Source organism: Naegleria lovaniensis (assembly GCF_003324165.1).
Source record: "Naegleria lovaniensis strain ATCC 30569 chromosome Unknown tig028, whole genome shotgun sequence".
Lineage (NCBI taxonomy): Eukaryota > Heterolobosea > Eutetramitea > Acrasida > Naegleriidae > Naegleria > Naegleria lovaniensis.
In genome coordinates this window covers 100,383-115,422 of record NW_025407850.1, presented here as the reverse complement: position 1 = coordinate 115,422, position 15,040 = coordinate 100,383, and the positions used below count along the sequence as shown (strand labels likewise).

Genomic DNA, 15,040 nt, shown 5'->3' with positions numbered 1-15,040 from the left:
AACATGGTTTTGCACCATTCTCTTGCTTGTTCAAGTGCATCATTTTGTTTCAAAAAATAGTCTTTCTTTGAACAGTTGTTTGAAGATGATCATCAGCAAGCCTTGCTTTGGTGGTGTCAGTGTTGTTCCACAAAAAACAAAACCCTAACGACGTCATAAGCCTTTAGATCCGTTAGCAGCACAAATGTATTTTAGAAACACCAAGTTGGCTTCTATTCCCATTGGTAGTTCTGAACAATATTCATGTGGTCATCACCCAGAAGGAGTATTCCTTTCCATGGGATCATCATCGGAATCAATAACAACTTCCCACATGCCTTTTATGAGAACTAGTTCTTCTTGGACTCAACACGGCAGCTCATTCAACCATCATCATCAATATCCTCCAAAGACTTGTACCCTTTGTTTGGAATGTGCATTGAAGTTTATATTTGATGAAACCCAACTCTCGCTCCGACGAGTCAAAGCATTGCAAATAGTTAGGCTTGCATTGGAAAAGTTGCCTCAGCAGCCAACCACACGATCATCTTCCGTAATGATGACCACGAATTCAAAATCATTTGGCACAAGTCAGCCTTACAAAGGCTACTCTCAGGAAAATTCGAATGGCTCTGAGGTATGGCTCAATAATATCGCCAGTATGTCCTCCGTATTATTGTCATGGATATTAAGAATGTTGGATAGTAACATTAATAATAGTAACAGTGGAACCCTCATGGACACAACACCAGTTTGGACTTTGCAATCAGGGTTCAACAAAGGAGATCCAGAACCAGCGCAACACAAGAACGTGGATCAAGAGTTGTTGAGCGAGGTCATTGACCTGTTCTTTCAACATTCCAGCCATGATTTTGTATTGAATAATTTGCCACAAATCACACAAATGGTGAGTATTTATCTAGTTCTTTGAGTCATATTATATGACTATAACTTATTCATGCTATTGCTCATACTTGGTTAACATACGTGGCATTGACAAATATGGATTCACAGTTAACGTTTCAACACAAATCGGACCATGTTCTCGAATCAAGCTGGCTTCATTTTGTTTGTGGACTATTTACTGCTCTACATGGTGTACATCAAGAGACAATTCAAAAAGTCATGACAGTCGAAAAATTTATGGAATGCTTGAACGTAATGCTTGCACTTTGTATCAACTATTTCACGGATGGTAATATGGATACCTCCTCACTAACTCAAACTACTCTAGAAAAGAAAACGACTTCACTTTTTATCATGACCAAATATTTACAACTTGACATGCAAAAGCTCTCGCTTGGCTCATTTGAGTCTGTGGAATTTGTAACTTCCCTCTTGAATTGCTTGCTTAAACATGACTCTGAAGACATGCATATGAATGCTCTTGCAGTTCTGTATGGCCTCATTGAAAAATGCTCTTTTCCTCATGCTTTGAATGAAAAATATCCACTAGTCTCAGTATTGTCTGATCGAACGGATACTTTGATTGACTCTCTAATTTCAGTCATACTCTCTCCCAATATTGATATTCAATTGCTTACAGCGAAAATTATTTTGCTATTATGCAATATAGGTAGTACGACAAATGAAAACCCACAAGCGTCATTGAACCATTTCACAACAAGCTTTATGAACTCGGATATTTGTGATTTTATTTTTGAATGCTTGCGTAAAAGCCAATCTTCGTTATTGAGTGAAACTTTACTCTCGATATTGTGTTGCTTTGTGGAGTATCAAAGTTTGGAATTGGATGAATCATGGATTTCCAAAGCCTTTATTCAAAAGATTATTTTATTAGGAATTGATACCTTTACAATTTATTTCTCACCGTCATGTACTTTTACGAATGATATGGATGAACACTCACTGTGCATCATGCACTCGATACTAAAAATTACAAAGAGATGTTTCCTCTCTTCAGAATCTTTTGTGATGCATCAGGAATTGGAACAGAGTTGTAGCTCTCAACTTTTTACCAAGATTATTTCTCAATGTACATTCTGTGCCACCTCCATGTTGTCGGTACTGAAAAACGAACAACAACAAGTCATACCTCACATCATTTCACAAGAGACGACCATCAGTCTCATGAAAACATTGAATGAATACTTGAAATATTTCCTTGTCGACTTTCCTCAACAGAAAAGTGATCAAATTGATATCAACCCCTTTTTCAGCAAAATGCTTGAAATTTTCAAGATTTTAATGTCAAAAGCCGAATTTGACACAACCCATGAGGAATTTTTGTTGCAATTCCTTTCGATGTGCTTGATTGGATATGAAAATGTGAGCTTACAAGCATTTTCTGACAAGATGGAAAGTATTTTATTGAATTGTTTTAGTGTGACCATGTTCATGTCACTGCAAAGCACCATGAGCTCTGTGTTTTCCGCATGCATTCGTTACATCATTTCGAGACTCCAAACACAACACAGCAACAACACCGCACTGGCAAAGCAATTAATGGAGAAGAAGGTTCTCTCATTACTTTTCCAATGTTCTTCATCTGACATGCAGTTAGTACAAAACTTTAAAGTACTTGCTCTTCAAATATTATACACTCTACGCTTATGTGAAAGAAATTCGATAGAACTCGAGTCATTTGTTCAGGACATTGGTTTGGACTTTGAATATTTGAGAAATATCATGACTTGTAGAAGTAGGACGCAGAGCTCCAACGACCACTTTTTGGTCATATTGGAATGTATTATAGTGCTTATGCACGCCAGTTTTTTCAATGGAGAACAACCTATTGAGCATAAGCAAGCTCATTCATTGCTCACAATCTTTGCTGAGAATGCGCCATCCTGTCAAGGCATTTCTCTTCTATGCAAGTTAAAATATTGTGAGCTGTTTGCCTATCTATGTACTGAATATGATATGAGAAGCTCTTCGGCTCATGCACAACTGATAGTGTCATGGTATCTACAAGTAGCCTCTTCCAATTTACCAAAAGTTGAAGTCACAAATGCTGCTTGTATTGTACGGTGGCTTGCTAGACATCACGAAATGGCCTTGCCAGGTGTTACACTGGCATTCATTTCGAACGTGATATTGGCTGGAAATGCAAGGTCTATTAGTGGTATTTCATTGCTGCGGGAAGCAGGTCTGGACGTTTTTCAGGCTCTAATTCAAATGGTTTCCTCAGACAAGCAGTTCAACCATCAAAACCATTCCATGCAATATCTATGCTTGTTTCACGAATACTTCACCAAAGAGTTGCATATCAGCGAGAGAGAGATTACAATTTTATTACAGCACATCGTAGAACCAATTCTTTGCAATTGTTACATTTCCTTGAAGAAAGAATCTGAAACGACAGAAATATGTAGACTATGTGAGAAAATTTCCATACTCTTACCAACACTGTTGACAAGAGCTGATCTTAATGTTCCATTTTCGACAGCTCTTAATACTCAATTAATCTCCCTATTTCAGATGGAGCTTAAACTGTTTCAAGCTGTATCGTTGCGTGAAGATGATTTATGGCCATGTAGCATTCCTGTGGGAAATATGATCAGCTTTTTATTGTTTCTCTTTGCCAGAGAACGGAACTCGAATTCTAGCAACAGCATCTCATTTCACATTACCAATAATCTTTCCAAAGTTGTTGTGTGTGTTGAGAATATTATTCAACGTTTGGATCTCTGTGGAGACACCTCCCAAACACAAACGCTAACGGAGAGAAAGACCATGCACGACACAAAGATTTTGGCTTTTATCCTCCAACTGCAGACTTGTATTTTCATGACAATGAAGAGCGCTAGTAATGTGAACGTGAAAATTTTGCTACATGTACGATTAATAGAAATACATGGCCTCAATCATCACTCGCCACTCATTCGATTAATGGCCTCAACAGCGCTTTGTACCATTTGCTCCAAGTTGGAATACGAAGAAAAGTGTCAAGTTTGGAAGTATTCTCTCGTTTACTCCTTACTCAACAACATTGTTAATGTAAGTTGTATCTCGTAATGGACTCTCAAAACTGACCTATTCGAAATGAAATTGTGTTATGAACAATACAAATCAGCAAAATGAAGAAACCGTTGCACTCAACTCGGTGTCAACACTGTACATGCTCGAGTGTTCTAGACCAAAATCGAAATCAGTTCTCTCACAGGTCATGTGGAACGAGTTTATCGTGAGATCTGTCATTGGTGATCAGCTCAGCATTGCTACTGCCGAGGGAAGCAATTGCAAGTACAATCCTTCCTTTATTATATACTTGAACTATTTGTACATGATGAGTCCAACACCTCAACAATTCTTTTCAATGCTAGGCCCGTTTCTTGGTAATGAAAAATTCCTACAACAACTCTTGAACTCTGTTGAAATATCATGCGTGACCGAATGGCTTTCATTGATCAAGATTTTACTTGGTACATCGTCTCCACTCAAGAACGAGTTAAAATTTAAGATGCGAGCTCAATTTGAAAGAATTCTGTGTGATCTCGAGGACCATGATAACATTGAAATGATGAAAATGTCATTCTTACCATCCAATACTCCAAAACATGGGAACGACAATATTGGTCATTCATCAACACAACACTCTCAATATGAACAGCTGTCGCAAAGGAACATGACACTTCCCTTCCTTTCAATCTTCACCACAGAATTGTTTGTTATTGGTGAAATCATTTTCAATCCGAACCTATCCAATCCTAATACGACCGAATATATTGTAAAGATGTGCAAAGACGCCAAATGTTTTGTCATGCATCAACAACAAGATTAGCTTGGCATGTTCTGAAATATCAACTCGCCCTTCAGCAAGTTCCTTGTTGTTTGTCATTTTGCTTCTCTGGGAACTTGAAAGTTTTCAAAAGCCAATTTAGGAACTATTTTTAGCTCGCTTGAACTTTCCCAGCGGAACAGCACCCTTGAACTCTGAATCATGATTTAAAATTGGTATTTGCATTGAAACAATATGAAAAAAACAACACAACGTTTATGTGAACATCAGTACAAGCTATCTCAAACCAACCAGCTAGCTTGATTACAATTCCAACAACTAGTAGAAGAACACTCGAAATATCATTGAAAAATGTCTCAAAACGAAATGTGGGATTTCCTCAACATGGATTCCTCTCCATCCTCGGCCTTCATGAATCAAGATCTCTCTGCCAACAACACCCTCAATACCTCAGAGCCATCACCATTCCTTCTTGATGATATTGAGTCCTTCTTCACTGCTTTCAATCAAAGCACCGAGACAGCATCATCAACTTCTACCAACACTCTTCGTCGAACCACCCCACCTACAACACCAAAGACCTCTCATATGAAAGTAGATCCTGACCTCATGTTTCCGAGTGCATGTCCTGCTGCCACTAACAATGACATGTCATTGACCAATACATTGACCACAAGCAGCACTTCCACAGTTGTGACAACTACCACCACCACACAACCATGTTGGAACACAATGCCACAATTTGTCATTCCTTCAATTCCAACTCAAACACCTGCTGTGGACAATATTGATTTCAGCATGTTACTCAATGATGCCTCCATTATTGATCCATCTAATAGTTATTTCGTGTTTGCTCCAACCATGCTCACCAATTTGATGATACCCACCAGAGCAGCATCCTTAGACTCTGTCACAAGCACTGCCTCCTCTCCAGTATCAACACAGCCACAATCTTGGATAGAAGGAGAGCCTAAAATGAGCAAAATCTTGTCATATAATTATTCGGCAGAGTCGTTAATGAGCTCAAATGAAGAATTTCGTCATTGGTTCACTCAAGTAGCTCCTGATCAATTGGAAATGACATGCAAGCCTGGTTTCACTCGCAATACTACACACAAACCAAGAGGCTCCACTCATAGTGTGTTTGTCAATGATGAAATTACAATTCATTTACCAAAGTTGCACTCTCAATTCCTTTCAAACACTCAAATTCAATTAAGGGCCTACCTTGGAAATGATAAGGAAAGTGGTTTTGCCACAAATATTTCCGATTTGGAAGATGTGACAGTTGTGGAATTTTCAGAAATGATGTCTACCAACGTGACCAATTCAACTCAATCCATGAACCAAATCCGAGTGCCAATTAAGAGAGACAACACTTCAAAAAGAGGAAAGCGAAAGGAAAAGATCATTCTCAAAGATCCCTCAATAGTGGAGCGAAAGAAAAAGGGAGAAACAGCTCCAAAGAAAATCATCTTTATGGTGATTGTCGATGCGTTGAGTGGACAAATTTTGTATCGCTCAGATAACCTTTGGTCACGAAGTAAAACCAAGCGAGAAATGGATAAGAAAAAGACCAAGCCACAACCAGGATCATTGAAACGAAAGGAGTGTGGTACTGATGAAAATGCTGACTTGACCTCTGAAGGCTCTGATTATTCAACAAAAAAAACAAAATTATAATTCTCACTGATTCAAATAAACCATGTTTAGATACAATGAAGCTTTAAATAACATTTGCCTCTCAGTATACCTTAGAAACATTTCCATCGATGAAATGCAAAAACTCGTGTGTCAAAATTCTACCTAAATTATTTATTGGGTGTGGATGAATTGAAACAAGTTAGAAACAAGCTCTCAAACATTGATTTGAGTCTCCCACATGTTTTCTTCAATTGAGCATTCGTTGGTTCCTCTCAAAATCCAAAAGTATCCCTAAAATTTTTTGAATATATTGTGATCCATCATTTTGATTAAGTGAAAATTGTTACTACTTACATTCATTCCCCATTCTTCAGACCAACTGTTGGCAACAATCCAATATGGTAAATTCGATTGAGTAACACCCCAACCCACAACCCTATCATGTTTGCAATTCAATTTGAAAAATATGTTTCCATTCCAATCCAACTATACTTACTTGATTGCATGACCACCAACAAGACCTCCTGCAACGTGTTTGTACTGTGTTGTGAGAAATTCCATAAAATTGTCAATGGTGTGAATTTAATAACATCATGGTTGGTCAACACTTACCACTCCAGATCGATAGTTATAAAAATCACGATAAACCTTAAATCCTGAGATCACTGGTCCTTTAGCAAGTATGCTAGCTTGAACTGATTTCATATCACTGACATCAAAATTTCGAGAATTCTTTGTTCTATATCTCGTATTAATATCTTCGCCATTGACGCAACTATTTGGACATGGTGGAACAAATCCATTTCCAGACTGATATGGAACGCATCCATCAGAAACTGAGTGTTGTGGTCATTTAAATGGTTTGTCATTTTGTCAAATGACTTCATTTGGAAATTAATGACACTTACCCAAACCAGTGGTTTCAACAAATTGGAAAGCAGATGGGAATTCTCCACCATTGCATCCATTGTCAGCAGTATCACAGCTCACCATCCATTGTGGTGACATGATGGTATTAATTTTACCTCCCGTTCCAATACAAAAACGATCAGCAACCATCTTTTCCACACAAATTTCAAAAACAGTTTCAGTCAAATTTCATTCCAATTTTTCATTAGCCATGGATAAACCATCAACGTAATGAAATAGGTCCATAAACAATTCAAAAAAACCATTACAAATTCACAATTGCGTTCCAATAATTCATTTGGTCATGTCACCCAATAATGAAACAGCGCTCAATCACCAATTCAACTTTTCCAATGACTTACCTCAGAAATTGAGAATGCCCAACAAGAACCACATTGTTCTTGATTTCTAATTCTATGCAATTGTTGGCACATGGCATAATTAGAATCATTAGCAGCATTATAAGCATCAGGTAAAGCATCCATCTTGACCAAATACTTTTCCAAAGAAGAAGAAGATTCCATCAAATCCTTTTTGGAAAGACGTTCTCGTTGCTCGGGAGTTGGTAAACCAACACCAATGAGTCTTCTAGCATGACTCAAACGTTTACCCTCAAAGAATTTACTTTTACCTGCTTGCCATGTTTTTGCGTACTTGTTAATGAGTTGAATGAAGGCTTCATCATGAACCAGAGGATCCTCCGAGAGTGATAGAGAGCTACATCTATTAGTGGCGGTTATTAGAAGGAGGACGAGCAGGAGGAAGAAGAAGGGAGTGGTTTTTAGGTAGTGTGTTTTCATCGTGTGGTTGTTGATGTTCTTCTTTTTGTTGTTGGCTTCGGAATGAGAGAAAGAGATGGTCGCTATTTTTTTTTGTTTGGAAAGTGAATTAGGAGTTTTTGAGGCTCGGGGGTATGGGAAAGAAATACGAAGGAAATTGCAAAAACACCAGAAAATTTTAGACAATTCATAACTTTACCATGCTTTCCGAATGCTTCAGCCTCTTTCTCGGTATTTCCAATCAGTTTTGCAAAATTCCGAAAATTTGAACGGAAATTCATAAAACGTGAAGAAGCAAACGGAATCCTCAGTCAAAAACAGATAAAAAAACAGCAGCACACCATGGAGAAAAATTGTCCTATTTGCAACACCAACATTGATGCATTAACGTTCAATCGTCACATTCCCAAATGCTATCATCAGTCATGTGTTGCCAATGAAGAGATTCCACTGTGCACATGTTTGATATGTAAAGGAATAAAGACACATGATGGTGATTTTCTCCACAAAATACAAAATTCAACCACTCCCCATAAAAGAAGGTCTGTAACGGCTCCAGCGACATTGGGATCAATGTCTCAAACACAATCCTTAGGGACTTTCAGCGAAGATGTCTCTCCAAAGCTTCATCCTGATAAACTTAGCGGTAAAGAATGTATTTGTTGCACCATCCGTACGGCTGCCAAAGGATTCCCCAAAATTTACGTCGGAAAATATCGAACACTAATACTATGCAAGAAATCTCATGCTCTGGACAACACTGAGAATAAAAGATTGGCTGAAATGATTGACAAAATCAATGATGAGGTCATTTCAACCAATGATTCAAAGCAGTCAATTCTTGATGGAGAATCTGATGAAGAGAATGCTATTGAAGACGTTATGTGTAGTGGTTGTAAAAATGTTGACTCTTCTTCAATGTGTGGCGCTGTTTGTAAGGGAACCCTTTACATTAAGGAAAAAAAAGGTCAAACCGAGTCTAATATTTTTTTCTGTAAAGGTTCTCACTTAATCAAATACTTGGTTCGCCATTATTGCTCCCATAAATCAGGTAAAAAGAAAAAAACTAACCCCAATTCATCCGTAACTAACAGATCATCCAAAAAACGAACCAAAGATCAAATTATTGATGAAAGTGAAACGGATGATGAATGTGAGCATGATGTAATTGAAACTCATACCACTCCAAGTAAGTTGATCAAAAAATAAATTTTTCTAATATTTCAAATTCTCCTCATGTTTTCGAAGGTAATTTCACTCAGTATGTCATTGATTGCAATGTAATTCATAAAATTACTGGAATATGTGAAAAAGGTTTTCATGAATTAATCCAATTGAGAAAGCAAACACGACTCAATGCGTTAGGAAGACCAATAGAAATTCCAGTGGAAGATGAAATTATGATAACACTTACACATTTGCGGCAATATTGTACGGACCAATTTTTAAGTTGCATTTTTCAAATTGAAAAACGAGCAATAACCACTATAAGAATTAGAGTTCTTGATTGGTTGTATATCGAGCTAAAACGTTATATATGTATGCAAACCTTGCAATTCAGAATGGATAATAGTGAAGAATATTTTAAGCATTTGATTACCATAATAATAGACGGATCAGAACAGCCTGCATTTTGTTGTGATTCCGCAATTTTGGATTTTGAATTCTATTCTGCAAAAAAAAACCAACACAGCATCACAATCCTGATGGCAATGACTCCTTCTGGCCATATTGGATATCTTTCGCCTTGTTTTCCAGGAAGAGTTAATGATAATGAATTGTTCAACAAAACCTCTTCTCATTGGTTGAGTGAAATGGATGCATCAGAATTCATTTTTGGCGACAGTGGTTTTAAAGGGCTTCCTCGTGTAATTACTCCTCCAGACGACCCATCCTTGCGCAAAATTTTCTCTAGTGTTCGTATTAGAGTAGAAAATAAGTTCAGGGAAATCAAGATATTCAAATCTTGCAAAGAACGAATTAGAATCAAAACCCAAAGCAAAACTGAAGTATTACGCATTGCTCATATGCGATGGGTAGTTGTTGGTGCTTTTTGCAACTTAAATTGGACGAGATATAGTAATAAAGACTTTGAAATGTCTTGCCCATAAAATCCGATGGAATTTAAAAGAATTTAACAGAATCCGAACAAATTTGAAAGAATTTGAAAGAATTTCACAAATACAACAAGACGAAGCATTTTTTTTGATGATTCTTTGAAATTTGATGGAAGAGCAAAGAAAGCTTTGGAAAAGAACAGACAAAATTTGCCAAAAATTTCTCATTTCGCCTTCGTATTTCTCGCCCTCGTCTCGGGAGTTTAGAAGCTCCGAAATTGTGTTTCAGCAAAGTTGTTACAACGAAAGGATTAAGGTTCTTTTAGTAAAATTCCATTTTCAGATTCTTGTCAAATTCCATTCTGTGGAGGTCCATGTGGAGAGCTATAATCAGCAAACGAGCATCTACTCTGTGAATATTAAAAACAATTCAATTGATCATCATCAAGAACCCACTTGTGTAAAGATATCGTTGTTCTTTGGACCAAAACCTTCTTGTCAACACTAAAACAAAATCAGATTATCCAAAAAAACAAGTGTTTCCGGCAGCAATGAGGTCTCGTGTTCTTCCCTCTGCTTCTGCAGCGCACAAGAACAATCACCAAGAACAGAATTCACACCTTGAGGAATCCTCATCGCCCATGACTCTGAACCTTCCATTCTCTGTTTTCACTCATAATATCCTTCATACTTCCAGGAATGACTTGAGTAGCAGTGATGAAGATTTGGAAAATTCTCCTCTACTCGTTTCACAACAACTAGAAACTCCTTCTTCGGACGTGTTTCATTCTTCAAATAATGATTCGAGTGAATTGTCAACGACGGCGGACGGTTATGTCATGGTCAATAGTGTGGAAAACGACGATCTTAATGATGACGATCACAACTTTACTGGTGCAACCACATTGAATAATATTCGTCGTAGGCGTCGTCGACGTGTTTTCTCGAGAATGGATGAGGATTCATTCAATGAACATGACCAGTCTGTCACCGGACCACACAACAATCATCTTCATAACAACACGAACGACGTCGATGATTTCAAGCTTAATCGTTGTTTTGAAAGTACACCTGATGAAGATAGTGATCATCGTTATCGAATGACGTGCATGAAGGAAGTTATTCTAAAGCAATTGTACAAAAATGCACAAGGTTCGAATCGTCAAGACTTGACTCAAGAATTGTCACAAATGGAATCCTCTCGAGAAGCGTCCCCTAAAAAGAAGGACAAACAAGCTGCTGACGCATCGTTGTGTGCTCCAGCTGAACACGATCAAACTAGCTTTGAACCCCTTAATACCATATTAAGTGAAGAACCATTCGAAAACAATATTCGAAATACAATTGCTTTCACTTCCATGGTGGGAGAGGGAGAATCTGAAAGTAGTGAAGAATTTTCCATGCTTGAAAAGATTTCAAATTCAAGTTCCGAGTCACCTACAACCTCTCCACTGTTGTCGTCACACCATGGCCATTCATCTACTCTTCTCGATGCACATCAAGCAAGTGTCGGAGAGGACTTGTTGAAACATCCCTTATGTGAAACTCCTAAAATTATATCTGAGGAATTGTTTTTAGATCATCATCGCCATGCTTCGAATGGTGGACCAACAGCTGTTACTTCTTCGAGCTCAGCCTCGAATTTGCCATTTGAATCGAATGGTCACTTGCATGGACACCATCATCATCATGGCCATATTCATGGAAAATCCATTCATCATGTAGGTATGGATGTACCAACATCAACCACTGGTCACACCTCTTCCTCCACACAACACTGGTCCATTGAGAAGGTGAGAGAACAAATTCGAAATGAATTATTATCTCGACTTGAAGCCAATCAAACACGATACGATCATCAGAATCAGACCCATGTCTCACGAGGATACAATATTGTACTTGCAGGTTGTAGCCAAAGTGGAAAATCACAACTCAAATCTCTATTGTTCTCGGTCATGAATTTTGAGAATGAACACTCGATTAAGGCACCTCTCGGAAATCATGCTGTTGAAAATAATTCCAAACTGACTGCAGATTCTGATGGTGAATGCTACTCTCTTCCCATCTTTAAGAATTTAGATCACACCACTCGTACACGATGTCTCGTTCAAGATTCAGTTCCATTGCGTGTGAGAAAGAGTGCAAACGCCGAACAGAGCAATGACACTCTAACTTTCCCTTTCATGTTCTCTGATATGCCTGGTGTGAAAAACGAAAATCAACTCTCCACATACATTGAAATGTTATCAGCCTTATATATGGGAACATATGGAGAGGATGATTTCGTTGGAAGCTTTGAAGAGAATGAGAGCTCTCAAACCATATTCTCAAATATGTTTTTCGAGAATAGAAGATCGTATAACAAGATCCAACGAGAGTATCATCATTTGATTGTGTTGACCATTCCTCTCATGTGTACATCTCTCGAATTGAAATTGATCAAACATATTCAACAAAGTTTGGATGAAAGAAGCATTCCTTACTTGATTGTAGCCACAAAGGCAGATATGTTGGATGGATCTTTCATGGCACCGAATCATCATCATCATCATCACCACCAAACTTATTCACATACACAAGCGCTCGATCTTCACAAACCAATTACCACCACTTCAGTTCAACAACTAATTGAAATGAAAAAACAAGAAATTGCACAAGCATTGGGCATGAGATCGTTTGACATTCTCACCATTGGAATGAGTGGAGCGAGTCGTTCCAATTCACATTTGCATCATCAACCATTGAATTATGAAGGTTTACAGGATTATGAGTCAATTCATCATGAATTGTATCATCAAAGTATGGTGGTACTGAGACAAATCATTCTCAATTGTCATCGAGTGAGAAATAATGAAATTAGGATGGGATGGATTGAATGGTTTGTGTTTTGGTTGTGCATGTTGGTCATGAGTAAGGTTCGTTCATGGACTCTCTTGATGCAATGGTGTTGGAATGCCAATCGTCCCCTGGTGTGTGATCATCATCATGATGCATCTCTTGTTGAAACAACCAATAAGGCACAGTCACCACCGAGTGAGAATGTGTTAAATACAAGTCCTGCCACAGCAACCGTTGCCACACAAACACTCGAGTCGTCAGGTCCAAGCTTGAAGTGTTGGGAGTATGTTTCGAATCATCCTCAGGACAATTCAATCAAGTCATGTCCAACTAATTCCCCTTCTTCAACAATTTCCAAGAAGAATCACGATGAGGAGCAGGTCCAGCAATCAGGTGTGCCTCCTACTTTACACACTTCAAAAACTGAACCGGCAAATTTACCTACTGTACCTTGCGGTAACGAAAAAGACGAGAATTCACATCCAACAGTCGTGCCAACAAGTGATGAAATTGATACGCCTCAAGAGAGACATCAAGATGTGACGAAGAAACGGAAATTTCACAGATTAGAAAAGAGACTGTTTTATAACAGAATATTCCAAGCTACAGTACTTACAATGCTAGCCATTCTCATGTTTCAAACGTTAATGATTTTTCTGGTTGTTTAAAAGTTCACCCTTAAATTAAGGAAAATATACACAATAATACGATTATGTTATTTGTGAGTCCCTACAAATCCATGTAACAAATTGGAAAATAGTGAGTCGATAAATAAATCCTTCACATTTAGTCTATGCTTAACAAAATAAGTGCAATGAATCAATGATAGTCAGACTGTAGTGTTATTAATTATTAATAATACACAACACGAAAGAGCAGCTCGATATTATGTACATTATTGGCCGTAAGGTTGCTGTCTAGTCTGTTGTTGTTGCTGTTGCTGAGGATTAAAGTTAGACGTATTTACAAATTGTCCTGCATTTTGTTGGCTAAAGAATTGTTGTTGCTGCTGATTTGGTTGTTGAGAGCTCATAAATTGGTTGGAAAATTGAGGTTGTTGTTGTTGAAAGAATGGTTGCTGAAAGAATTGTTGTTGTTGCTGTTGGAATGATCTCATCATGTTTCTATGCTGCTCCATAATCGAACCAAATGGATTTGAAAAGAATGGATCATTTGCAAACATGGAGCTTCCAAAAGGACGTGAAAAGAATGGATCATTTGCAAATGGATTGGCAATATTATTCGAGTCAAATACGTTCATCATGGTACCACCTGCATTGCCATTAGAGCCAAATTGATGATGAATCATGGAAGGAGGTGCTGAACCGGATGAAGATGAAAAGGAAACTGTTGATGAAGTGACGCCACCACCACCTGGATGTGAAGAAACCTGCTGTTGCCTTTTTACATAAACTGGAATATTACCACTGTTGGACTTGGATGTCGTTGAGGTGGATGTGGAAATTACACGACCCTCTTTATCAATCACTTTACGAGTGGTTGTGGTTTTTAAACCTCCTTGAGGTGATTCAAATGTTTTGGTGGTTCGTGTGTATCGGTTGCCTTCCTCATCTTCTCCTTCACTTTCCTCATGCTCTAATTGTTCTTCGATTTGAAAAGGACGTGCAGATTGTACTTGTCGTTGTTGATTTGACTCTTGAATTTCCGAATGGAAATGATGGGGTTCTTTGTGGCTATAATCTGAATTGTCAATTACTTCAACGTCTTCATCTTCATCCTCTTCTTCTTCGTCGCTCAATTCTTCAAATCCTACGCCATGACTTGGCTGATGATCGTCATGGTGATGTCTACGATGTCTAGCACCAGAAGAGCTTCCTCCACTACTACTTCTCCTTCTCGTTTTTGGTTCCAAATGACTTTCCTCAATGATTGGATTTGATGATGTTGTATTATTGTTATTATTATTATTATTATTATTGGATCCTTCTTGTTCCGAAGTCATATCAATGATTTCATCTCCATCTTCATCATGATCGGAAACGTCTTGAAACATGGGAGGTGATGATGATGAAAAGGGAGAAGAAGTTGATCGCTTGATCTTCTTACTTCCGTGATGGTTTTGTGATGGACGCATTTTTTGAGCTTAATTTAGTCAAATTTTAAGAAGCTTA

The 15,040-nt window shown here is 38.0% G+C and overlaps 6 protein-coding genes across 6 annotated transcripts; 4 read left to right on the top strand and 2 right to left on the bottom strand.

The window, feature by feature from the left end:
- Nucleotides 1-184: 184 nt before the first annotated feature.
- C9374_006579 (uncharacterized protein) lies at nucleotides 185-4,723 on the top strand (the record flags this gene model as incomplete). The annotated part of the gene is made up of 3 exons (XM_044696454.1): nucleotides 185-886; nucleotides 994-3,939; nucleotides 4,016-4,723. The coding sequence occupies 3 exons, from the start codon at nucleotides 185-187 to the stop codon at nucleotides 4,721-4,723; spliced, it is 4,356 nt and encodes a 1,451-aa protein (XP_044546724.1).
- A 309-nt stretch (nucleotides 4,724-5,032) lies between these two features.
- C9374_006578 (uncharacterized protein) lies at nucleotides 5,033-6,364 on the top strand (the record flags this gene model as incomplete). Its single annotated transcript, XM_044696453.1, has 1 exon — nucleotides 5,033-6,364. One exon carries the CDS (start codon nucleotides 5,033-5,035, stop codon nucleotides 6,362-6,364), a length of 1,332 nt encoding a protein of 443 aa, XP_044546723.1.
- Nucleotides 6,365-6,538: 174 nt separating this feature from the next.
- On the bottom strand, nucleotides 6,539-8,034 carry C9374_006577 (uncharacterized protein; the record flags this gene model as incomplete). The annotated part of the gene is made up of 6 exons (XM_044696452.1): nucleotides 6,539-6,616; nucleotides 6,680-6,761; nucleotides 6,822-6,865; nucleotides 6,938-7,161; nucleotides 7,234-7,384; nucleotides 7,597-8,034. 6 exons carry the CDS (start codon nucleotides 8,032-8,034, stop codon nucleotides 6,539-6,541), a joined length of 1,017 nt encoding a protein of 338 aa, XP_044546722.1.
- Nucleotides 8,035-8,586: 552 nt separating this feature from the next.
- On the top strand, nucleotides 8,587-10,124 carry C9374_006576 (uncharacterized protein; the record flags this gene model as incomplete). The annotated part of the gene is made up of 2 exons (XM_044696451.1): nucleotides 8,587-9,202; nucleotides 9,262-10,124. The coding sequence occupies 2 exons, from the start codon at nucleotides 8,587-8,589 to the stop codon at nucleotides 10,122-10,124; spliced, it is 1,479 nt and encodes a 492-aa protein (XP_044546721.1).
- Nucleotides 10,125-10,621: 497 nt separating this feature from the next.
- Nucleotides 10,622-13,576, top strand: C9374_006575 (uncharacterized protein; the record flags this gene model as incomplete). Its single annotated transcript, XM_044696450.1, has 1 exon — nucleotides 10,622-13,576. The coding sequence occupies one exon, from the start codon at nucleotides 10,622-10,624 to the stop codon at nucleotides 13,574-13,576; it is 2,955 nt and encodes a 984-aa protein (XP_044546720.1).
- A 227-nt stretch (nucleotides 13,577-13,803) lies between these two features.
- On the bottom strand, nucleotides 13,804-15,003 carry C9374_006574 (uncharacterized protein; the record flags this gene model as incomplete). The annotated part of the gene is made up of 1 exon (XM_044696449.1): nucleotides 13,804-15,003. One exon carries the CDS (start codon nucleotides 15,001-15,003, stop codon nucleotides 13,804-13,806), a length of 1,200 nt encoding a protein of 399 aa, XP_044546719.1.
- Nucleotides 15,004-15,040: the final 37 nt, after the last annotated feature.